The sequence below is a fragment of the Drosophila simulans genome, chromosome 3R (assembly GCF_016746395.2).
Source record: "Drosophila simulans strain w501 chromosome 3R, Prin_Dsim_3.1, whole genome shotgun sequence".
Lineage (NCBI taxonomy): Eukaryota > Metazoa > Arthropoda > Insecta > Diptera > Drosophilidae > Drosophila > Drosophila simulans.
Window position 1 is genome coordinate 9,255,349 of NC_052523.2, and position 25,463 is coordinate 9,280,811.

At 40.7% G+C, this 25,463-nt stretch overlaps 4 protein-coding genes and 1 long non-coding RNA gene across 9 annotated transcripts in view; 4 read left to right on the forward strand and 1 right to left on the reverse strand.

Moving 5' to 3' along the window:
• Positions 1 to 784: 784 nt before the first annotated feature.
• Positions 785 to 4,969, forward strand: LOC6727769. Of its 4 annotated transcripts, none has more exons than XM_016176563.3 (3): positions 785 to 944; positions 3,931 to 3,977; positions 4,392 to 4,969. In XM_016176563.3, the coding sequence occupies exons 2-3, from the start codon at positions 3,965 to 3,967 to the stop codon at positions 4,661 to 4,663; spliced, it is 285 nt and encodes a 94-aa protein (XP_016034343.1). In that variant the 5' UTR covers positions 785 to 944; positions 3,931 to 3,964; the 3' UTR covers positions 4,664 to 4,969. The 4 variants fall into 4 exon arrangements, with proteins under 4 accessions (XP_016034343.1, XP_016034344.1, XP_039151622.1 ...); XM_016176564.3 differs by having other exon boundaries at positions 790 to 1,030; XM_039295688.2 differs by lacking the exon at positions 785 to 944 and adding an exon at positions 2,340 to 2,357.
• A 1,267-nt stretch (positions 4,970 to 6,236) lies between these two features.
• On the forward strand, positions 6,237 to 10,059 carry LOC6727770 (adenosylhomocysteinase-like 2). The gene is made up of 8 exons (XM_016176566.3): positions 6,237 to 6,610; positions 6,730 to 6,790; positions 8,068 to 8,137; positions 8,346 to 9,012; positions 9,092 to 9,410; positions 9,474 to 9,717; positions 9,787 to 9,907; positions 9,973 to 10,059. The coding sequence occupies exons 2-8, from the start codon at positions 6,740 to 6,742 to the stop codon at positions 9,977 to 9,979; spliced, it is 1,479 nt and encodes a 492-aa protein (XP_016034346.1). The 5' UTR covers positions 6,237 to 6,610; positions 6,730 to 6,739; the 3' UTR covers positions 9,980 to 10,059.
• A 457-nt stretch (positions 10,060 to 10,516) lies between these two features.
• Positions 10,517 to 12,586, forward strand: LOC6727771 (cytospin-B). Its single transcript, XM_002103097.4, has 2 exons — positions 10,517 to 10,894; positions 10,950 to 12,586. Exons 1-2 carry the CDS (start codon positions 10,660 to 10,662, stop codon positions 12,506 to 12,508), a joined length of 1,794 nt encoding a protein of 597 aa, XP_002103133.2. The 5' UTR covers positions 10,517 to 10,659; the 3' UTR covers positions 12,509 to 12,586.
• A 19-nt stretch (positions 12,587 to 12,605) lies between these two features.
• Positions 12,606 to 13,254, reverse strand: LOC27206444 (V-type proton ATPase subunit e 1). The gene has a single exon (XM_016175470.3). The coding sequence runs from the start codon at positions 13,191 to 13,193 to the stop codon at positions 12,927 to 12,929; it is 267 nt and encodes an 88-aa protein (XP_016034347.1). The 5' UTR covers positions 13,194 to 13,254; the 3' UTR covers positions 12,606 to 12,926.
• Positions 13,255 to 16,193: 2,939 nt separating this feature from the next.
• Positions 16,194 to 25,463, forward strand: part of LOC27207510 — a 36,385-nt gene continuing 27,115 nt past the window's right edge. Inside the window, exon 1 of one of the 2 annotated variants that reach the window (XR_005544174.2) lies at positions 16,194 to 16,740. This is a non-coding gene — a long non-coding RNA (uncharacterized LOC27207510). Of the gene's footprint in view, positions 16,741 to 24,934; positions 25,428 to 25,463 lie in introns of those variants that run through there. The other variant, XR_005544173.2, reaches the window with a different exon arrangement.

The window sequence follows — 25,463 nt, forward strand, 5'->3', positions numbered from 1 at the left end:
CAGAGTAAGGTACGAGGAAGAAATCTTTATTGTTTTTCCTTTGTTGATGCTGATACCCTTCCATGGAATTATCTACGGAGATGGTGTGTTAGTTTTGCTGAACGCTGGGTATACTATTTAGATATTGGTTTACCGAACTACTTATCAAGTTGGGAGTACTTTCGGTAAGAGGGTTTAAGGTGTTCTTTCTTATCTCTTTTATCAAACTCAGGAACTTTGTGTAGCCTTACGTGGCTGGGAACAATTCGTCCATGTTATTTCGCTGGATTTAATATATGTATAATATAGCTAAATAATAATAGCTCCTTGCAATATAAATTACTTTTGTTTACTTGTTTGTTCATTTAGAGTTCAGTTGACCGATTGTGCTGATTTCGACATGCAGGCGGAAACAGAAGGAAAACGTGAAAATATGTTGATTATGTGACTTTAATCTAGTCTTACAGCACGGCCCCAGTTACGTTTATTTTTATTTTGCTGGTTATCAAAGTTTACTATTAATGGGCTTGACTGTAGTTACACCTTACACACTGATCGTCACTGTCTAGGCTGACATCTTTGGCTCTTACCCAAAGCTTCGATTCGATTCACTCATTCATTAAGTTAATTTACCCACGAGCACTCGCAGTCGAGAGAGACCAAACGGCAGCACTAGTAGGCGATTCCACTAGACGATATAGTGGAACTCGGAGGGGCGAGCCCCCGGCGGACTTTCGCTCTCAGCAATACCGCTCGTAAAGCTGCCTGGTACTATGTTACTCTGGTCTGGTCTCGTACCGCTGGGGCTGGAATGGAGCACGGCGAGTGGGCCAGTGGTCGGCAGTCAGCTCCACGCTCTAGACCCCAATAGTTCGGCGCGGCCTACACGCGGCAAAAGCTCAGCAAGATCGATCCGAATCGAGTCGAATCGAATTGAATCGACTTTTCGAGTGTGTGCGACGAGTGTGAGTGTTATTTTCGTGGCGGTGCACGACTACAGCTGTTGTCCAATTCTCGAGCGGCGCTTGGCCTCGAGTTGCAAATCGCAGCGGTAATAACAAAAACACGTCTGTGTTTACATAAATATGCAATTGAACATGCGAGCATAGCAAATACTAAATTTAGTTTGTTATTGATTACTCGGGTTGCCAGTGGCATCACCCCCCAAACAACCATCCAATCGATTGTAACACAGGGAAAACCCAATAGCTGCAGTACTAATGTGTTATGAAGTGAACAAAATGTTATTTATATTATATTATTGTGTAAAGAATATGTTTAAAATTACATCATTTAAACATTCCATTTGTATTTTATTTTTTTAAAAAGTAATTCATATGCATTTGGCTCCAACTCGTGAACATTTATAGTTAAATTATCACACATTTATGTGAATAAATCACTTAACATAATTAATTTTACTATTTCATGTATTTTTAGGCTGTACAGTTGTTTATAATACTCATATTCGCATACAAGTTGTCTAGTAACTAATTCTTCGCCATTAAATGAGGGCAAACTGTTTAAAACAGGTTTCGGATAAGTTACTCTAAGCCAAATTCGTGTTGAATGTGATTACTTGGTTTAGTGGAGCATTATTTCTCTCTGTGCGACAGACCCCACATATTTATTGATTAAGTGACAACATACGATGAGCAACAGCATGCCATACATACATACTACAACCATACACCAATATCAGTTCCAACGAAAGAGGTCTTCACTCTTATCGCAGGCGCGTGTTTACCTCCCCGTGAATTTGAATGCCGATTTGTGTCGGATTGCGCGATTCGCACTTGTGGAAACTAACTAACTATTTTACTGACTTGGCGGCTTTACTGTGAAACAGTGGAGCGTGGCTTGCGTAATCCGTGCATGTCGATGTGCATAAAAATGGCATTGGCCAAATCAGGTTTTCGGCTAGCAAAGCTTAAAATGCCAAGACGGCCAGCCGTGACACTCTTTCCTTTGGGGTCGCCACTAGCGAGGGACCACTGTGGCCGAACTCAAGTGGAAATGGGCATCTGTGGGACGAGTGAGTGCGCTGTGTGAGTTCATTGATTAAAAGTGCTCAGCTGACGTTGCCGTTTCTTTGTGAATCTTATCGGACCGCAGCAGCAACAAAAATAGGAAAACCAATTAAAAACACCAATACACTGGATCGTAGGGGACTTTATGTCATGCAAAAACGATCGTGTGTAAGCGGTGTATTATTGCAGATATGTGTACTACTACTTGTACGCTCACAAAGAATCGCATCGAATCGCTGACCAAAGTCCAGTAAAAAAGCCCAGTCTGACTCGCAAATCGCCATAGAACGATCACTTTCCGTGTCGAACGTGCGGCAATCGCTGAATTTTATCATTCGGTGGCTAAAGGTGCTAAAATCTTAAAAAAAAACTGATCGGACCGGTAGAGACCAATGCAATATAGTGCTTCGAAAGTGAGTCGGTAAATATTAGACACTTTCGCACCGAGTGCTCTCCAAATGAGCAAATAGGTTTCGTTTCCCGTGCTGTGTTGGATATTGAAAATCTCCAGATAATGAAATAGATCGTTTGGAACCGGGAGAATCGGTTTTGTAAGCTGTCGTAATGCCGGATTTCAAGGGCAGCGGTCTACAATGCGTGGAATGCTAATTTGGCGCTGCGACCTTTCTCGATGTCATTTCGGAATACGAGCTCCACGTTAAATATGCAAAAACCGCATTCAAAAACGAACCGAGCCATGTGTAGCGACTCTGGAATACCTCTTAGCAGCAGGGCGCACTGACTTGTTTATGTTCTCCAAACACAATCAGATACTCATATTTTCATTTTGCCATTTTTGATTTATTTCCCTATTTCAACTGTAAGAGCAATCTAAAAAAAATAATTGTTCAGTACAGCAGGGTATTCGAAATAAATACGTCAAAAATTTCAATTTGTTTGTTGCCTCTTTGTTTGAGTTTATTTATGTTTTGTTCCCCTGTTTTGCGTCATCCAGTCGCATATGTTTTTATCCCAAAGAGACTTCCTCAAAATTCAAATATTAGTCAAAACATTTGAGCCAAAAGATAAGGATAGTGGTAAATTAATTTAAAGTCCATCACTTATCGTTCTGTTTTTCGCCATTGAAAGCCTATCGTTCGGATATCCGTATGAAGGTTAGCTTTTTATTAAAATATATAATCACGGTTCAAGGAACTTACGCAATTGTAAATTTACAAGTCTACGGAAATGATTTGACTTAAAATAATTTCACACAAAGCAATGATGAAAATAAATTGCTAAAAGTGACACAATAAAGTCCAAGAGTTAGATAAGCAATTCTTTGTTAATTTCCTGGTCACTTGCTCGTTTAGTGCTTATCAAATTTGCAATATTTACAAGTATTGATTACTTAAATACCCCATGTGATAAAAACTCACTTTCCACCAGTACAAAGTGTCCGGCGTGATTGATTTTTTGGTTTTGCCCTCGAGTGTGGCACCACTTTTTTTTCTCATGACAAAAAAGACAACACAATGAAATCAATGTGCGAATAGGGGATAAGTGAAAAGTCAGGTGTCGTCTTCCCCACATGTCAATACACATGTACATGTACGAGGTTCTTAACTGGCCGGAATTTCAGGCCACTAAAGTCTATGCGAACTCACGCCGGGTTAATGGAATATCAAATAAAAAGTATTCATTATATGGGAAATTATAGCGACCAATTTATTCATTTGAGCGATGGAAGGACAGGGTCAGCAACTTAGCCGCCGTGTTCCATTTTAATTTCGAATGTCGGGAAGTGTGAGCACTAATTGATCGTGTGCCTGGAATGCTAATTAGTTGGTCGTACTTCCCCTAGAACGTTTGATTACTCAGAACTTTTCCGAAGTGCAATAGCAAACGTTTCATTTAATCGGTGTCTATATGAAGTATTATTCACTTAATTTATTCAATGATATTTTTTTTATCATTTCAGGGTTTCGAATTGAACTTACTCCCAAAACGGCAGAATGACTGGATCAGGTATGTATTTAAATTAAATCAATTAACTTGGCAACAGAGTGGATATAATACTTTGTAGACAGATCGCTTTCATGTGGAAGCGATAATTTTAAAAATAGCTGTTTTACCACTTTCAATCGCAATGTCACGATCAGATTGACGCAATGCTCAAGAATAATATTTATAGCATACTTATGGGTATATAAATTTAGCTATCTTATGTAGAATTGTTGTATACAAAGTTTTGTCAAGTAGTCATAAGTCATAAAAATCATTATATACAAAATTGTATTACAAGTTTTTCAGAAAATAATCGTATATGTATTGATGAATAGTTATAGTCCATTTGATGCACTGATAAATAGACGTTTATGACCTTCTACAATATAATTTTTCTAAATATCTAAGCCTCTATTTTCTTAATTTACTTTTCAGTCCACGATCCGAAATGGAGCCTGGAGCGCCGCGAGTCCTCTGGCCACTTGGTGTGGCGCAAGGACTCTCCGGAGTCGAAAGTCCGTTTTCGCTTCGACGTCGAGGTCCTGGAGTTCGAGAGGCATCCTCATGAGGAGCTGGAGGACAAGGAGGATCACTTCTCGATGACCAATCTCTCGGCGACAGTGGCCATGTGCGCCACCTGTGTGGCCGTGGTGGCCGTCTCCGTGTTCCTGCCCTGGTATTTAATGGAGAAAGTGGGATCGCTTTAAAAAACTAAACGGGCCTCAAGAGCCCGGCTTATTGTATATAGGTACCCGGACGGTATTAAGTAGACTCTTGTACATAAACAAGCGTAGTTTTAACTATTTGTATATAGTACGTACGTTGTATATAGACCTGTGGTTTTTATAAGGATAGAGTTGGAAAAACTCTAGGTGCAATACGAGTGCGAAAGTGACTGCTAAGCCAAACTATGGAATGTGGATTGTTTTTTTAGGACGTGTAAATTCTCATAAGTTTAGTCCTATGAAAGTTCGCAATGATAGTTAATGGAATAAACGAAATACTTGCCCATAGAAGTTTATCTTTTGTTTTTGGATCCCCAAAGGGTCGTATCTGCAGTATGCAATAAAAAGAGATTACAAGATCACGAGTATCCTCAACAGAAGCCGGTATAATAAATGTTTATCACGCACAATGCAGATACTACTCGGAATTGAAAGCAACCAATTAGACCTTTGGATGGACATTATGAACTACTCAACCCCTGGAGCTCTGCACCAATTTAAGGTAACAATCATCCACCGCAGATGCTGCATCCCCTAAACAGCATCCCCTCGCAAGGACATGCGACGAGGGTTGATGGCGTAATCCCCGTTTCGGTGCCTTGATTAAAATTCTTCCCTCTTTATGGCCATGCTAAAAGCGAGCAGGCATTCAATAAAATGCACTGCTATCAAATCATTGGGCAACGTTGGCTAAAAATGGCCGATTGGCACGTTGGTAAGTAAACTTTACGACCCACCCCTTGTAAACACCCAACCTACTTTGAAAAACTAATTGAAAAAATGATTAGAAGAAAGAAAGGTCTAATATTTGCTTACTTTTTACATCGAATATGTCTTTAGCAAAAAGATTAAACTGAGGTCGAAAAAATACCTCTTCATTTCGATTTCCTAATAACTTGGCTTGAGATATGCAAACGCAATCTATTAAATATTTTTTTGTGTGTTTTAGTGTTACACAAAATTCCGAGAATTTTGTTTTTTGTTGTTTAATATTCTCATAATATTTGCAGATATTACTTATATGATAACATTGACGTTATAAAATTAATGATAATTACCTAAGACTTTTCCTTTACTTTGATCGCATCAAAAGGGCCAGAGTACTTAGCTTCCCATATTTTTGCCTGTGGCGATAAGAACCTACTCTGCTTAAATATTTCACATTTAATTTCAATCAAGTCAAGCCTTTCAACTCGACTTAGAGTGCACTTCAACCTTAAGCTATCTAGGTTCCATAATGAAGTTCACTCATCCGAGTGGACACTTTGCCTACGTCAGAGTTTAAATTGATTTCCGTAATCTCCCGAGGAATACTGCATGGGGTGAAGTTGTGATTATGATAAGCGGCCAAGGGGGATAAGGGGGGTATGGAGGGGGGCGCCGAGATAAGAGGCCGCGTCGTGATAAGATTCTCATAAATGTGGCGATCTTTTATTTGAACCGCTGCTGATACTCGCTCCGTGGACTTGTTGTGTTTTTGGTTTTTTCTTTTCTTATTCGCTTTTTACTTGCCGTATTTTTGTATTTCCACACGATCGTGCTGCCTCCCAATAAACCCGGTGCAGTGAGTCAGTGTGTTGTGTGCCCCAGTCGCGAGCGGACGATCCGTGGAGATCGCAGATCGCAGATCGCTCTAGATACAAATACATTAGGCAAACAGACCGGCAGCGGAATCGATCGATTGGCGATCTCGTTTGAATTCGAAACGCGGGACGGTCTAGTCTGGTCGGAGATCTCCAGCAGAACAGACGTTGTGCCTCCGCCGAAATATAGGATATATCATATATAGGATATACATAGACTAGGTGATATCCATCACTTGCACTGGATGATTAGAGCCGGTCTCTCAGCTGCATAGAATATAAGAAGTCGGAATAAAACGCGACAAAGCCGAGCATACTTTATAACCTGTTTCGGATCCGTCTAAGTGTAAGTCTCCGAAGGTCGTTCGCTCGTTTTGAATAAGTTCTGACACTGAATACGTTTGTTTGTTTGTTTTTATTCGAACTGCTGGTTTACTTTTTGTTTTATTCTTTATCTGCTCGCAGCGCCTGCAGAATGGCCAAAATGCCTGAGACAACGTTTGCCGACCTGAGTCTGGCTGATAAGGTAACTACATATGCACATATAACCATGGGAGGAAACAGCATAGTGAATATTTATTAGCCACTCGAAGTTAGTAGGTGTGTTGGCCAGATTTCCACAACTGGTTTCAATCGCTGAACTTGGCGATTAATATAAAAACAGCACGTGACACTGCGACAACCAAACAAAGCGCCCAAAGACGTTCTCTGAACAACAAATTAAAGCGATACATTCACCTCGAAGCGTTTAATACCCTTGGTGAAAGTGGTCGAGTAAAAAATGCAGTTAAGCAGCATTGATTGTTAGGTTTTAAAAGGGGTCAAGCTGAACTAAATTATCATAGTTTTGAAATATATATTAAACATTGCTCACCACATGGCGCCATAAATCATGCTAGTAAATCTTACATTATTAGCTCTGCAGACTTTCAACTTGTAATCAAATTATTGATCTGCTGGGGTCATGAGTAGATAGCGGAAAAGTATAATGTTGTAGATACAAGTGCATGTTTATTCCATATGGCCAGGGAAACGTAAACAACAATAGACACACTGGCCACGGCATACAGTCGTAGATTTCATTAACTCAACTGTTTACATACACTCCGGGAGGCCATAGACGTAGGTCTGGATTGTAGATCTATAGGTCTATATTCGCGATTTCATATCTTTCGAAATCAATTGGCGCGACGAATTATCGCCGGTATGCTAAACGATGCCAATTAGTGGCCAACTGCGAATGTATTTGCTTTGGCTTTTCTCTGCACTTAAATCTGGATTTAGCTGGAAACGACGCAAAAGTCGCGCCTTCGAATAGGTTTTTCATCAAGAATTAATCAATCCCAATAATACTCACATATGTGCGATTTTGCATGCTTTATATTCGATGGCAATTTGTTAATTGGAAAGTGCAATAAATTCATGGGTTTGTGAATCGAATCCATTACCCCTGATTATGCGGTATATTATACAAATAAAGTTAGTCAAGGGAGCGGAATCAAATTCATTAGATGTGGGCAAATATATTTTGTAGTTATTAACACGAGAAGGTGAAGCTAAAATATGCAAAAAACACCTGATTAAAGATAAAATAGAATAAGTCAATTGTATTATTTTCTCCCTTTTGTATCACATGATTTATGTTAATTCCAAAGTTTGTTAGGTATTATTATATGTGCGATTAAACAAAGTAATTTGCGGGTCGCCAGATGAAAATGTAAACAAAGCTTATCCCACATATATATTTGAATTGCACTTAACTTTATTGTTGTTATGGTAAAAATATATTTTTTTATTCAATAGACTGCTGTGAAGAAGTCAAGCATTGAAGCTCGGCGGTTTTCTGATGTGTCCACCTGCTCATTCAGTTCCAGTAAGTACTATAACTTTTAAAAACCTAATATTTATAAAATTCTAATAAACTGGTAATGTAAATTAGCCGCCAAAATGATTAAAATCTAATGTAAAGCTTTAATTTACCTTATCTATCTCTAATAAAGAATAAGGATATCAGTGTTTTCCATTTCAGTATTCTCTCTTGCAATTGAACTCACTTAATGGTCACTTGATCTCTTTTTTAGCCTGTTTCACCGGAAGCTCCGACGAGGAAGATGTCTCCCCGAAGGACAACCATCAGCGCAACTCCGCCGGAGGCACTGACTTTTGCGTGAAGAGCATCTCGAAGAGCGCGTTTGGAAGGCGGGAGATCGAGATCGCCGAGTCGGAGATGCCGGGCATCATGACGCTGAGAAAGAGGGCGAAGGATGAGAAGCCCCTGAAGGGTGCCAATATCGTCGGATGCACCCACGTCAATGCTCAGTCGGCAGTGCTGATCGAGACCCTCGTGCAACTGGGGGCCACAGTTCGCTGGGCTGCCTGCAACATTTATTCCACACAAAACGCTGTGGCCGCCGCTCTGGCAGAGGCGGGAATTCCGATCTTCGCCTGGCGCGGAGAGACGGAGGAGGAGTTCTGGTGGTGCTTGGACAGGGCCATCCACTCCGACGCCTGGCAGCCGAACCTGATCCTGGACGACGGCGGCGATGCCACGCACCTTATGCTCAAGAAGTACCCCGACTTCTTCAAGGCCATTCGGGGCATTGTGGAGGAAAGTGTGACCGGCGTGCACCGGCTGTACATGCTGTCAAAGGGCGGAAAACTTACTGTTCCGGCCATCAACGTTAACGACTCAGTGACCAAGAACAAGTTTGATACTTTCTACACGTGTCGTGACTCCATCCTGGACAGGTGAGCTTAGATACTCATGATTTAGGAAGAGTACTAAATTATTATCTTTGACTGATCCTTTCTAATAATCCTCTTTCAGTCTGAAACGCACCACGGACATAATGTTCGGCGGAAAGCAGGTGGTTATCTGTGGGTACGGTGATGTGGGAAAGGGCTGTGCCCAGTCCCTAAAGGGCCAAGGATGCATTGTCTATGTTACGGAGGTGGATCCCATATGTGCTCTACAAGCTGCCATGGATGGATTCCGGGTGGTACGGCTCAACGAGGTCATCAGGACCGTGGATGTGGTGGTCACGGCAACGGGAAACAAAAACGTGATCACCAGGGATCACATGAATCGCATGAAGAATGGTTGTATCCTCTGCAATATGGGACATTCCTGCTCGGAGATTGATGTGGTATGTATTCAGGGTGATTCCACTGTGGCCTTCATCTATCAAAAGGTTTTTAACCCACTTTAGAATGGCTTGCATACCCCGGAGCTAACGTGGGAGCGTGTCCGTTCCCAAGTGGACCACATCAGGTGGCCGGACGGCAGGATGATCATTTTGCTGGCTGAGGGAAGACTGGTGAATCTGTCATGCTCCACCATTTCCTCCTTTGTCGTATCCGTGGCCTCGTCCACCCAGGCTTTGGCCCTGATTGAACTCTTCTCAGCGCCAGGAAGATATAAGTCGGATGTCTACCTGTTGCCCAAGAAAATGGGTAGGTTCTTAGTTAAAATAGCTAAGGAAATCTTCGGATAATTTAATTTAATTTAATGAATACTTTCAGATGAATACGTGGCCAGCTTGCATCTCGCCACCTTCGATGCTCATCTCACGGAGCTCACGGATGAGCAGTCCAAGTTTATGGGCTTAAACAAGGCCGGGCCTTTTAAAGCCAATTACTACAGGTTGGTTCACCTTCCCTCCCTTCCAATCAGCTCTTTAGTTAATAATATATTTATTTCGTTCGCAGATATTAATCAGTATTTTATGTTTTATCCTGTTATTCTCGTTCTGTAATTTTGATATTATTTAGAAAATATACGAAAATACATTTTAACATAAATGGTTCTAATTTGGGATTTAAATACATTTTAAATAATTATTTTATAAATTAAGTGTAGGTATTATTCCTTAATTAGAATTATAAAATATTAAACATTTTAATAAGAAATTGCAGATATTTTTTTGACAAATTGTCTTATCAGTCTTATCTATTAGTTCAAGACCCATTCCAATCAGGAAAATATAACTTACAAATTCTGTAAAATTTAGTATAACGGTTCGTGTTTTGGATAAGGCCAATTTTACACTTGCTTATTCGATTCTACTATATTACAAAAATTCTACATTATATTTTCTACATGTCGCCGTAAGTCTACATGGAACTTCATATCAGTAAGTATAGCATAAAATATAAATCAAAATACAATATACATATATATATATCATATCACTTTTTTCGGAAAATCTAAAATCTGAATTAAAATGCAATTAGAGCCCAGTACTCAGTCAGACATTGTAAATCTATTTACAATAACTTTTAAATTCTCAGTAGCTATATTTTGAAATGTCAAATTTGAATAAAATTTTTATGATTTTTAATTTGACCACACAATAACACACTTGACACATTTCGTTCACTTAATTATCATTGGCCATGGGTTCATTATTAAAGGAGATTGTGTGCCAGATAAAAGAAATACAGTCCGATTTGAAGAATGACACCCATGTATGTCCGACTAGCGGGGAATGGAGCCGCAAAGAAGTTCGCAAAATGAAGATCTGCTTGGGAAAGGTAGTTCTTTTCACAAGGTCCTTGAGGGAGACATTTGCGGAAAATCAAGAGTCCGGGGATCAAGGCGAATCCTTGAAGGCTTCAGTTCTGTTGCGATGTAAGTTCATCTTTCAAAGTGAAATTATTATATAAATATCTATACTTTTGAGTAGGTACTCGATACATTAAGCGCTTGTCTATGGTAATGACACTACTTGAGACTGAAGAAGGCTTAAATAAAGTGAATAAAACGCTCTTTCAACTGGACGTTGATTCCATTCTTTTTGAACTGGAGTGTATTGTCAAGGAGGCCTTGAAGTCTCTTTCAGTGCCGCAATTCCCAATTCCCCCATACCAAGAGCCATCTTGTAGTACCTCAGAAACTTTAGTAGAAGATAGTCACATTTGTGAGTTAAATAAATTGCGGCTAAAGTTGAGAAATGCAGAGAAAAAGAAGGAACTAGAAATAATGGGCCAGAATTTAGTCATAATGCAGCAGAAAACTTTGGTCCTTCAGGCCAGTAAAAATCAAAAGGCAGCGGAACAAAGACTAGCTGAGGAGCAGGATCGCATCAAGGCACTCGAAGAATGTATATCCAACTACAAGTTGCAGTTGAAGAACGTCTCCGAACAGCATCAGAAATTGAAGAAAGCCAGCAATCAATTAATTAGCGAGAGCAATCAGATTAGGCCACAGAAAAGTTGGAATGTGCTGGTGGGGCGGAGAAAAGGCAGAATATCGACTAGGACCAATTTCGTATGGAAGTCGCTTAAGCTAGATCAATCGGAACGGGAAACTCTTATGGAACTAAAGAAGCGCCTTAGCGAGGAAAAAGAAATTAAGTTGAGAGCCAAGACCGAAATGCGTAAAATCAGAAAGGACATGGACAAGCTGTGTCTTGGTAAAGGAGACTTAAGGCTTAAATTTGGATTACAAAAGGAGAGTGAATCATATGCCAGTAAGGATACTTTGGATGTCATTGATAAGTCCTTGCGCGCACTTTTCCAATACAAAACGCTTAAATTTCCGGACTGCATCTTCAAATTGAGCCGCCTAATGAAATCTCTTTATGGCAACATAACTACGATCCGAGAAAGATGGATCCGAAAAATTAGCAGTGCAGTGGAACCAAAACCAAGCTGTTTAAAAAGTAATACTCGCTCATTACCAGAGCCACCAAAGAAAGTTTCGTTCTCAACCGACTTATTTTGGGACAAGATATACAAGCCCTGCACCCAAATAACCCCTGTTATTCCCAATACGAGTTTGATCGCGGTTCTGCCGAAGAATGAGCCAATATCGCTACAGCTATCCACTGAGTCTTTAGTTCCACAGAAAGTGGCGCCCCGTCCCACCACTACAGTACCGTGGCCGAAGTACCTGGGAAAAACATTCGGAGATCGACGCCTGAGCCTGCTCCGCTGGTGCCAAGAGAGGGTTAAGCCGTACGGAATTCCAATGTACGAGTTTAGTGCCTCATGGATTAGTGGCCGTGCTCTGTGCGCCATCATCCACTCCTATCTTCCCGACCTCGTTGACGAAACATACCTCGTCAATAAGAAACCCCAAGAAGTCTTAGCATATGGCATTAAAATGGCCAAATCAATTGGTGTTTCTGATTCCGTCGACCTAATTAGGGAGCTCCGCCAGGGTCGTCCCAACTTAGAGAAGATCGTCGATTTCGTAGAGGAGCTGCAAGGCCAACTTGATTTGTATAATACAAATATATGAGTAATAATTTTAAATTCTTTTAGTTTTGTACGCATATATTTCATAGCTACAATAAAATATATTTTAAAACGTTCAGAAAAGCTACATAATCTAAGATTATTTTCGCTATGCATTTTTCTAGCTTCTGGCGTCGCTAGAATTGAATTTATTGATTCTCTATAGGCGTTTCACACATGCAACCTTTAAAACCGAGCAATGATTAGTTAATAACACATTAATATTTTATTCCGAAGCCGGCGGCATTTTTGATTTGGTATAGTTCGATAATATTTGGCCTTGAATAAAAACCGATTGGCGACGGGGATACAGAAAGTTTTGCAATTATTTTTAAGAAGATAGTCTTAAAACGATTGGTTTCCAAACATTAACATTTAGGGCACTTAGGCCTGCATGTAAAAATATATAATCTGCAGCGATTCTAGGGGTCCTTTTCATCATGGATAATAGACCTGGGCCAGTATGTTATCATGCCTAGGACAATCTTCTGTTTGGCTCGCGGTCCGGTCAGTGGATTCAACTGCATCACGAAGGTGACCATCCAGGCCAAGTAGCAGCACACAGCCGTAAGGATCACACAGCACCGGATGAGACCACGCTCCTCGTATCGGTAGGACACCAGGAACCCAATGATGGCGAATAGCAGCCAGAACACGGTGATGACCACGAATGCCACGTGCTTATCCATTTCCGGAGAGTTTGCCAGCTGGCTGGATGTTAAGTTCTGACAAGTTTCCACCCTGTGTCCTGGATCTCGGAGCTTGGGCAATCCCAATTTGGGTGCCTGCACTCATAAACTTTTATGACTGCGAACATTTCGATATTTTATGGCAAACAGCGGAGGCTGCAGGCGCAGTGGAGCGCGAAGGCTGTAAATGGAAAACTGTATACATTTTCCGAGTGCTGGAGCGGTCCATAAAACTGCTGCACGCATCCTGACTAAGCGCAAAATCCGTTTTACGAGACTGCCAGCTCTCCAGTTCTCCTGCCATCCTCCCCAGGATCATCCCCTCGCGATGTCCTGATGATGCCATAAGTTCCCAGGCTCGTCTCATAAAATGGCGGCTGTGCAATGGCAATGCAATGTGCGCGGCGGCGATGGTGGTGGTGGTGTTGGTGTAATCGAGTTTTCCCAAAGTAGCAATAAATGTTAATGGCGACATCGAATTTTCCATTTTCTCGCCATAAGTATCAAGACGTCCGGTGCCAAGCCAGCGGTTATTTCGCGGCAATGGCCATCTTTAATTCCGTTCCGATGTGGGGGCAACCCAGTCTTATAGAGAGTAAAATACAGTAGCCCGCTTCGGAGTACAACTTCGCACATCGACCATCGACAGAAACTAAATACTGGGATGGTATTCCAGCTCAAAAGTAACCGAGTTGTTTCGGTGCCAGATCGATTCGGTATCGTAAATCACCGTACACGGGTCCCTCGGATCTGGAGTCGCAAGCAAATGCAAATCGGGCTAAATGTGTGATTTCCCCTTTAGCACGGTCGGCATTTAAGAAGAACCCGAGTTCAGACCGAACCCGAAACAAAAACCATGCTGCCAAATTCTGGGGCACCGCGTTATCGGTTCCGGTGAGGGTTTGTCTTGTCACTTCTTTGACAAACCGTCAAAATATTTGACTTGAAGTCGTTTCGCCAGCAGTGTGGGTGCACAAGAAGTGCGTGACTGATTTGAATAGGTTTTGATGAGGGCAACTTCTCCAGTTATCCTTCACAGTGCCACTTCCTACCAACACACAACTTTGGTTACAGTTAAACCGCATTTAAATTTGATTCGTCATTTTAGATTTCGATTGAATTATTTTAATATTCAAATTTAATATATCTATGCAATTCAATATATAATCTGAAACACAAATTGAAGCACCACATGAACTTCATCGATGCCTGAAATATTTTTTACACTCGTAATTTAAGAAAAGATAAATTATTTTAAAAATATCATGTCATACTCAATCTGACATGTATTAAAAGAAACTTTAAATTTGGTTACCTATTCTCCTTCGTTCTTATTGTAACTGAAATGAATGGGCTGAGGGAGAGAATCTGAACAATTTGGCTAAGTCGTACGACACCAGCACGCGTTGTTTGTGCAGCCACTTAGCGACTCATCTTAGCACCGCTTAAGGAAGTGTCCCGGAGTCACCAAAACACAAAGCTTGCAACACATTTCGCAGGTAAACACATCTGGCGAGGCGTCGAGTCGGCTCTTTGGACCGTGTCGATGGCGCTGTGCCACTACCGCTTGGCCCCTTCTCACTCCTTCTAGTACTCCACCTCTGGACCTTAAGAACGGCCTGGAAAAGTGTCCATATTCTGTTTGGAACACAAACTGTGAGAGGTCTGGTCCCTTACCTTTGTTGGCTCTCAAATTAGCACACGTCCATTTCCAGTTAGATCGCCCATAAGGCCGAAACCACACGGGCATTTGGTAGACAGGAAGAGCATTTTATTACGGAACTCACTTTCGCTCTTTTGATTAGCAAATATCACTACCAACTTGTTATAAACTGTATAGTGTATTTACTCTTTCTTAAGATATCTGTTAATATCAGTTATTAATTTATTATCAAATTTGATATTTATATCAAATCAACACTGCTTTTATTGTAAACTAATATTTAAAACTGTTGTCAGATACTGGAAGAAGCAGTATTCAGTTAAAGAAGATCTTGTACAATTGGACCTAACTTGTATGTTAATTATTGAGATACATTGTAATCTTTCCCAAATATCACATACAAGTTTAAATGCCAAAAAATAGGTTTTATTTAACTTTAGCGGAGAGCATATAATATGTCCCTATTAGACTTTGATTGAAAATCGCAACAGACAGTGCTAAATTATAAACAAATCAACTTTGTAAAGTTGTCTGGTTCAACGCCCTACGATTTTTGCATTTATTCCAGTCTTGATTAAAGACTTTCGATTTCATTGAGGGTCAAACTTAATTCGGCAGGTCGTCCTCTATCTGGACAGCATTTGCGAAATAATGCCCTCTATATTATAAGCCAAAGTGCTGGGAAAGTAAATAAGACTGAGCTATATGTGGGCGTCCACCCCAAAAGTTGGTCTGATAAATCGGAGTCTGCGCACAATAAAATGCATCCGTCGAAGGTGATTGATTTTCGACGTGGCGCGCAGTGTATCCGTATCTGTATCTGGGGACAAGTGACTGGTACTGCTTCGATTTGCAGGGCGCACTGCGCAGCTACAAATACAGATATAGATACGGATATTTGGGGCGGGGGCGTCAACGGTCGGTGTCGGTGGTTGATTCCTGTCGCCGGCGAATTTATGTATCTGGAACGGAGCGGAGCCGCAACCCCAATGAGGCCAGGAACCGAAATCGAAGAGTATCGGATACTGTGGTGGGGTAAGCGTGTGCCTTTAAGGGTGCGGGTGCGACTCGAAAAAAAGATATATGCCCGTCATATATCTAGTCGGTTCCCCACGCCGCTTTATTTATTTGTTTATCTACTATTTATGGTCCCAAGAGCCGAAGCCGAAGTCAACGTTTTCCTTAGACCCCGGCCAGCGAGCGTTCGTCACGGTCGCCGTTGTTGTTGCCGATTTTCCTATAGCCATAGGTATACCCCATACCATAACCATAGCCTTATTGGCATCGCACTGGGTGACTCTTGGCGTCGGCGTCGTATATCCGAGCTGTGTATTTCTGAGTGTGAGTGCGAGTGCAAGTGTGAGTGGGCCATGCGATTGCGATTCCTGGAAACTAACAGCGATTCACAGACAGCGGAGAACTCGCACACCATTCAGTTCACTCGATGACGCTCCGCACCTCGGACTCCAAAACCAGAAACTGGCTCTAACACTTGGCCACCGCCGGCGCGCTCTTGCTCGAAAGTGTTAAAATAATAAACCAACAACAATAACCAAAGCGTTTACAACGACAACGGGAACTATAACAGTGTAATTGACAGACTATTGGGCAACAAAACAAAGATTTAATGTGCAATTTTCATAAACATTCCGCGCCAGACCCATTGACTGTGTGCTTTAAATTATAGCCATCATCAAACCGAGGACCCATTAGTCAATCCGGTGGCAAATATCTCGCCATTATCAATTATTGCACCTTATCGCCAATTATAATATTAATCGCATTTAGTAACTGCAAGCCGACGGCAAGTAGCTTTTTGGAAGATTGTATTTGTGCGGTTGTTATAAATGATAATATACTGATTCGAGTGCCAGGCAATCTGGGGTGAGTACTGTTTTGCATCATAGTATCGTTAAACGTTTTCAATTAAAAACTTAGCCATAAACGTCAACAAACCTGGTAACATTTATTTAAAACAACATGTTTTATGTTGCAGCATAAATTAAATAAATCGTTAAATAAATGTATTAAATTAAAAATGCCTTGAAGAGATAAGATAAATGTCAACTTATAAAAATCCACTGCTTTTAAGCAATTACAAGCATTAATATCTTAAATTATTATACAATAAATAAGTAATCACTCTCCGAAATAACAATTTCCGTATTCATGGTGCTAAAATGTGGTCCTTCAAAGTTAAACATTTCTACATTAGTGCAGTAAAATTTTTTAAAACAAATGGGAAATTGTACAGCTTTAGTCTGGTAAATGTAAAAGTAAACGCATCTTAACTTTCTTACTGTTGCCTGGTTTTCCGCATTATTTTGTTAGTTTTGTTGTTTAACGTGTTATGATCCGAATATTATTTACTTGTTTAGGTAATTTTAAAAAAAATATTGTTATTAAAAATTAGGAAATTAAAAAAAAAATGTTAACACAAACAAATTTGTAGACAACTTAACTTTGTTCATTTTAGTATGCACAGTAAAAAGTTTTCAAAATATTCCAAGAATAATTGCTGCCACCACAGCGATTTAGAAGATGTTCCGAATATCTAAACTAGGGTAACCGTTATCTAAAATTCGGTTCAGTATAAAAAGCAAATACTTCCATATAACGTAATCTGTTGTTTTTGAATTCTGGTATTGATTTAAGAAAGCCGCTTAATGTTAAAAATGTAATAATATCAATAATTTATGATCTTGTTTAAAAAAAAAAATAACCCGATCTAAGGATATGATAACTTATATAAAAAACATTATAACATGAAATACAAATAAAAAAAGAATTTGGTCCATATATGAACCAATGCCATAACTATATAAAAGAGCGCAGAATTATTAAAGTCCTTTTTTAAACTATACTGAAAGAAAAATCAAAGTTTATGTTTTAATTGAGTGGAACTCGGTAAAAGGTTCAAAGGCTAATCACCAATTCCACAAAATGAATATTTAAATTATTTGATTAGCATTCAAAGACTGTTGCTTGGCATGGGTTCCCACGCATCTGAATGCAGTCAATGCCCCATTAAGAACGACAATGTTATCATAGCCTTTCTTTATGTCCTTTTTAATTCGACTCCACTATCCGCCAGTGCGTGATACTATTGCAGCAATCTTCAGCAAGACGAACAACTCGTTGAGGAAACATAGTAGGGATGAAACAGATTTCCGGTCGCCATTCGACGTTTATGGCATCTGGGAAGTTCCCACGGCTTGCCATGGACCTTCGTTTGCTCTCCAAGATCACGTACGGCCATAAAGCCCGGACAAACATAACGGGAAATGGAATGGCGGCACTTAAGAACCGCTGCCGATTAATCCAATTCCACAAAATGGAGCCACGCTCACCACCCCCACTTTCCACCCCTCAGTTTGATATTCTTTATCTATCTATCAACCATTGCCATTCCACCACCTTATCGCTACATGAGTGTTTCGGGCTCGTATCTGTGTCTCTAATGGCCGCGCACATTGTTGCAACTCATACGGGTACAGATACATTTTTATACCGTTTCTTTGTGACACGGGGCGGGGCTTGTTGAGAAAATAATGGCGTGCAGACACTACAGCGCTGCCAGATCCGTGCAAATGTAACAAGCATAATGCGTGAATGCCGAAGCGTGTTTACCCTTTAAATATATATGATCATTGTTTTGCGAATTTAATGGAATAAATATGACTTCTATAACAATATTCTTTAATATAACTACTTAAGAATAGTAACTTATGAAAAACTTATAAAATGTTTTAATTTCTTGTAATAGAAATGGTGCCGCAGGCGAGTATACGTCAATATTTATTAAAGTAATACTAAAGAATTTCAGTTTAATTAGCCTCAATATAAAATAAAGTTTAAACTCCTTTAAGTACCACTAAAACTGAAATTTATGTTAATGTAAAATGTTTACCAATGGGCAGAGATCACCCACCCACGTATTTTAGCGAGTGCACCCTCCTAGTCTGGTGAAGAGCCCATCTAGCTATTTCACCCACCTTACAGAGCAAATTCTACCACCTAATTATACTAGCGCCACCTAGCGAACGAAAAACAGTCGTATAAGACTCTGAGCAGAAAATATAAGAAAGAAAAGCAGACTGTATTCGAAAAGGGGCGGAGTCTAAATCCATGATGGCCGCCACGAGTCAAAACCGTACACATATGTATGTACGTGTATCCACTATTCGCACACACATATGCTACCGAGTTTGAAAATATTCCCTTTTTCCTTATTGAGTTTACGTTCATTTCAACCAAACCAAAAAATGCACAATACTATAAAAACATTACAGCAACAATTGAGACCAGAAATTGTTAACCAAGAGCCCTGACAGAAATTGTTGCAAATAACCACAACTCCAGTGCTTGAGGGTATAACTGCAAACGAAACTTACTTTTCTCATTTACTTCTCAGAACTTAAAGGATAAAAATTCTGTCCAAATAAATCTAAAAAAATCGTTAACCATTTTGGATTTTATTAGAGAAATATATACGAAATTTAACTTATGCTCACCTTATAATAAACTAATGCAGCTTCCTCTAAAATTAAAGTGTTAAACTGTGTTTAAAAATACAAATTGTAAATTAGTATATTGCTTTTCTTTTGTGATGATTGATTTGTTAAATTGCATATATTTTTAAATTTTAAATGGTCATTACACATAAGAATTTAAAATGCACTAACAATTTAAAAAATTTAAAAAGGTTGTATATAAAATGAATCAAAGCTCAAGCTCAAGCTAATTTAATCTAAATATCCTTTATTAACATTAATTCCAAATAACGCTTAAGCAAATATTAGCTAGCATAAATGAACGCGGTAAAATTACTTTTCGAAGTGCTCGCATAAACACTAAAATCTCTCTTTCACAACTGCACCCCTTTATTTCCATTTGAGACTCCGCAAATCTTTACGATCTAGCATCAACATTAAAAGGACGACCTTGGCCCAAATGCGGCCTCGTCGATCGAGCGTAACATTGCGCAATGGAAGGATACACGGTGTCCTTGAAGCAAATGCATTGCCATTACGATCCGGTTTCTAAAGCCATTTGGAGGCTATGAAAAGAGTTGAGTTTGAGTCCTTTATTTAAAGTGCTGAGCGGTGTGGTCGTCCCAAGGTCAAAAGTATTGCGTGGGTGTGATTCCGTTTTCCACCGAAGGATGCAAATCAGTGCGGCTTGCGAGCTCAGCGGTGTGCAACATATGTTGTCCAGCGGTCGCGGATCGGTTTTAGTTTCTCGGTGGATAACCAAATCCGTGTATCTGCGCAAAATAGCAATCGAAAAACGTTTTTCACAATTGCCGGCGGACCTCCACGTGCGGCAGTAACGATTTCTGCTCCATTGTCCACGAAATCTAAGCGTCCTCGTAAATCCAAATCGTCGGAGACGGATCCCTGGCTACGTGGACTCGTAAAAGCCGGCTCGAAAGTGACCCTCTCCCAACGGCAAAACATATATCCATGGGATGTACTGCTTACATTGTTGGCAGCTCCTTTTGTCTGAAAATGCCAAAGAAATGAGTAGAAATAAACGGAAATGCCAGAAAGAAGCAAATTTATTGCCAGCAACGGACTTTGCGAAAATGTCAATTTCGTTTTTATGGCATCAAACGTTTGAGGAGCTTATGCGAATGTCTGTCACAAAGTGGATTCCAAACTTACCCCGCTCGGTAATGCCGTTTTGGGCGCAGATTGCCCGCTTAGATACTTTGTTTGGCATTGAGTTTTGGTAGCTGAATAGTTGATTTCCTTTTGGGTATTTCTTAATCGCTTTACACAGCGACCCCAATCTCTGTCGAACACTTTCCTAGAAACGTAAGTGCTGCAGACTCTGCAGCCAAGCCCATTAAGTGGCAGAGTTCGTCTTTGTTGCACTCCCCGCGGCTGGGCATTTAAAGTGTATCTTTTAATGGCGGATCAATGAGATTTATATAATGAGCCCCGCTTTGTACGCAGCTTTGGGCGGACTCCATAAAAGGCCGCGCTTAATGCGACTCCGCCATTTTACTTCATCTCCGTACCGAAATGCACATTCACAGTCACAGCCAAAACGAAACGAATCGAAACGAAAGGCACAGAAATGAAAAGAAATCTGATATCATTCGGCGTCCGTAAAGAAAAATAAAGAGGGAACCCTCGGTTTTTTATGGCCAAGGGGTCGTTGAGATTGTGAAGCAGAATTTACCATTTTGGATGCAGTGTTTGCTGTGCGTACCCCGCTACTCTCTCCTGGCTTCACCGCAATCCAATCAAATCGAACCCAATCCCAATTCCAATTCCAATCCCATCGCCGTTGCAGACCGAGAAAACGAGAGGCTGGGCCTTTGTGGTCGTACTTTTTAACAAGTTTTATGGGATGTCATGTGTCAAATGGAAATGAGAATTTATGTGTTTGTAATTGAAGGCGAGGCTCGGGCAGTCCAGCAACCTTCCATCCCGCCATCCAGAGTCCACGGTCGGGTCTCCCTTTTCCAGATCTCCCTGAGACAACCGACAAATGAGCCACCATTTTGCCAGACCCCAAACCTCGAAACACGACTCCTCGGCGAACGTCATGCTGGTGCTGTTGTTGGGTTCCTCCTCGGATTTACATAAATTATAGCCCCTTTGTTCAACCGAGTGTATCTTGACTTATCATCAGCAGACCCATCCGGACCCAGCAGATCTGAAAGTCGATGCAGGATGAGATTGAGCTGGAGGATGAGGCATCCGGAGTCTGTTCCATCATTTTCACAGCAGGCCACAATCTGTAGGATATTGCTTTCTAAAATAGAAAAGCCGAGCCTAGACTTGTCCACTAGCAATTAAATTGCTTTTATTTAGGAGCATTCGCTTTTATAATTTCGAGGAAAAGGTGTCAGAAATATTCTATTAATCATCAAGCTAAAGAACTTGTTGGGTATATAGCCAGTAGGTGTATGGTGTATTCATTGGGCCATAACAAATGTCAAATCAGAGCATTCACTTTCCCGACCAACAAACACTAGGGTCGGCGCCATAAAATGACCAAAAAAGTGTATGAACTTGCTTTATGACCTAACAGTTCATGATAATAAATGTATGTGAATAGTCATTTGTTTATTTGCATAACGAGCCCGCTTCACTTACTTTGTTCCCCCCGTTCTTTTCGGATTTTGTTATGTAAATTAAGGTTCTCAGCAGTGCCGACGGCTCACGCAGTTCGGATTCCCACAACACGTTGCATTGATTCGGGACTCGATGTCGTTTTTATGAAATCAGCCATCAAATTAAGTTTATGTCTCAATTAGCTTGGATCGTCAATAATATTTCGTTTCGCGAATGGGCCACAACAACAGTTTGGTTACAATCTAAGCGGACTCCATAAAAGTACCAGCCCTAAGACCTACAGCAGTTTTAACTACTGCAGTGAGTAAATAATAACGAAGGGGCGGCATGGCAGACAGCGCTCATTTTCAAGGGAATGGGCGAGATGGGGCTTCCTAGTGACCGTTCGATTGTAAAAAACGGTTATAGCCAATTAAACAAAATACTAAAACTAAGCACTGCTTCCAGAACGGCCGTCGGTGGAATAGTGTTTGCCTGCTCATCTTCGATGCGGTGCCACGGGGCGTATGAGTGATATTCGAAGTGCTGCTGGAAGGGGTTAAAAGGATATCGGTTTTAACCCCTTTGCTTTGCACCGTTTCACTTCCGCTCGATTAACTGTGACATTTTCCAAGCGTCTTTGTTGCCTCTTCCGCCATCGGCATCCAAGCCCATCTCAATTTTAATGCTGATGAGCCGATGAAGTTGTGCATCACTTTTATGGGCAAGGCAAAAAAAAACGTTGACGGAAATTACATTTTTCGGCAACATTAAAATGGCTCCCGGGCAGCTGATGTCAAATGCATTGCCAGTGGGTTTTTAGAACAGGTCCTTGATACACAGGCAAGTCCATGAACCCCACCAAGATGGAGAAAAACAAATTATAATAAAACCATCTAGATTTAATAGCGCGCTTAAAAAATCAAAAATGTAATTTGCATAGCAGATTTAATGGCTTGAAGCTGGGAGGAGAGAGTATGCTGAGTCGAAGTGTGAAGTGAAATAAAAAATGTTGAAATATGTTCAAGTTCTGCAGATGAGATAGAGACCGGAAAATATGAATGTTCTTTATTCGGCAAAAGCAAAGCGAAGGCGTTCTGTCAATTTAAATTGTGAAATAACATTTTTAAATAGATCACCTGCACAGCAACATTTTTGTTTCCAAGAAGCATGCTCCAGTTGACCCAACTCAGCCGTATCTTTCTGGGAATTCTAATTTCCAATGCCAGCGAGCTTGGGATTTTACCAACGTCGGTCGCGATGCGCTTCAATTGAAGCATTTACTTGGGCTGCTGGCTTTTGTTCCCCGCACAGAAGGTCAATTTTTCATTAGTCAAATTGCAGATTAGCTTGTCGGCGAGGACCAAGCCCAAGTCCAAGCCCAGGATCCCAAGTGTACGAGTCCGCACTCGGAAATGAATGCGACTGGCAGGCAAGGAGAATGAGTGCCAAGCCCTGTGGCCAGCAACTGCGGAGGCCATAAATTGCGCCTGTCACTGTCTTAATGTCCCACAACTCCACAATCAGCAGCGCCCAATGCCCGCGTCCGAATTCGAGAGTCCTGGGCTAAGTCCACTGGTCGCACCCATTCTCTTGTCCTTCTGGGTGTCCTGCGGCCGGGAGCGAAACTAAAGAAAAAACAACGATAATTTATAAGTCGTAAATGTTTGCCCGCCTCCCTTGAAATGCGAAAATGCCGAAATGGTGCACAATTTCCTAAATGTATCGCCCAGTCCGATTAGCAGCCGTCTTTTGTCAGCAAGGACACGACACAGTAGCCAAAGGACCGCCACAGAACGCCAGAACCACCACTTCGACCCAGACGAAAACCAAACCATCGGAAAATGTCCGCTCAAGATGGCTGACTGCCTTTGGGGGAGTTTTCTTCGCTCGGGAGGAAAAATATCAAATTATGTATTAGCAAGAAGGCGGACGGGGGCCATTTCGACAGATTGCTAAATATTTTCAAGCTCGCTGAATCGGATCGTAAATTATTGGCTCGTAATTTGGATACCACCAAAACAAAAAGAATTATGGAAATTGTTTTCAAACTGTTTTGTCAAAATCACAAAAGGGACACATTTTTTATGACGTAAAACAAATTATAATTAAACCAAAATGGATTTCATTAGAATTTGGAATTATTTGAAAAGATTGTTATTTCAAGTGACAAAGCAAACTAATATGGTGTTCTGATTAAATGATGTTTCGACTGAAATATATATTTTTTTGAGATTTCAGTTCTGGGAACTTGTTTTGTATTAAATTTGTACATTTGAATTGATATACACATATTTAATAATTAATACGATCAACGTGTTTAGCCATAAAACCATATTTACATAACAACTATTTAAAAATGTTTGAAAATAACATTTTTTACTTAATCAATTTTAAATACTTTTCTCATTGGTAACTGCCTAACAATAATAAGTTAAATTGAAATACTTAGAGCTTTATTATTTCGTTATGAAAGATAGCTGAAGAGCTTATGGGATTCGATTTACTCTTTAATTTACAAAATCTCGGATTAGTTGAGATTTTTAGTGACCGTCGTGGCTTAATTTACCTTTGCTTTCGGTTATTGCTCCTGAGGCTGAGCTTTAGTATCTAGAAAGGTGTTCGGTTTTATCGATTAGATGTGTGTGTCAGGTGTTGGTACCCACTTCGGGGTGTCTTCTGCAATTTTTCCCCATTTCCATTCCCCACGAAAGGCGGCCACGTCGACCGAATTCGAATTTTCAATTTTCTACGCCTATACCGAGGGGATACGGTGGGAGGTGTAGGGGTCCTGGGGGTCAGGAGGAAACCACGAGAGCGAGAGAGAAAGAGCGTACGAGCCGAAAAGCAAGAGATTTCCACTCGCAGAGCGGCGCAAAGTGGTGATTTCGTATTCGCCTCACTCTCGCACACACGTGCCCCATGCCGCACATACACAGCCAGCCAGCATACACACCAGCAGGCCCGAGTATCTGTGTGCGTGTGTGTGTATACCTCTTAAAGGCTGTTGTTCTGGTTTTGGCGCTTGGCGTTTTTTACGGTGCGCCGCCCGAGTATTTACCACTTTACAATGGCGTTTTAGTACCGCGAGTCGTCATTGTCGTCGTCATCATCGCCGCATAAAGTCGAAATTAAAACCGCGGAGTGTCAGCCATAAAGCACTAGTACCGACTTAATCCCAGTCCCGATTCGGGTTAATCTGCCTCAATCGGCGCTCAATCAATGCCCGCAATTAATACCATTCGCGGTCAAGTATCAAATCAAAACTAAAATTATTGAACAGATTAATCGATTAATGCAGTGAAAAAGTTCGGATGCTAATATAAATTTGACGAGTGGAGTGGAAAGATCAGACTTGCAGTTCACGTATTAGTGAAGTGCAAAATATGAAGAAACTCCGCTGGCAGTTCATAAAAAATTAAAAATAAAAGTCACTGGAATCAAAAAAGGAGAAAATAAAATACATCATTATATAGTTTCTTTAAATTGAATTAAGCTACGGTAAGTGACCTCTCTCGAAAGCAACACATCTTAAAT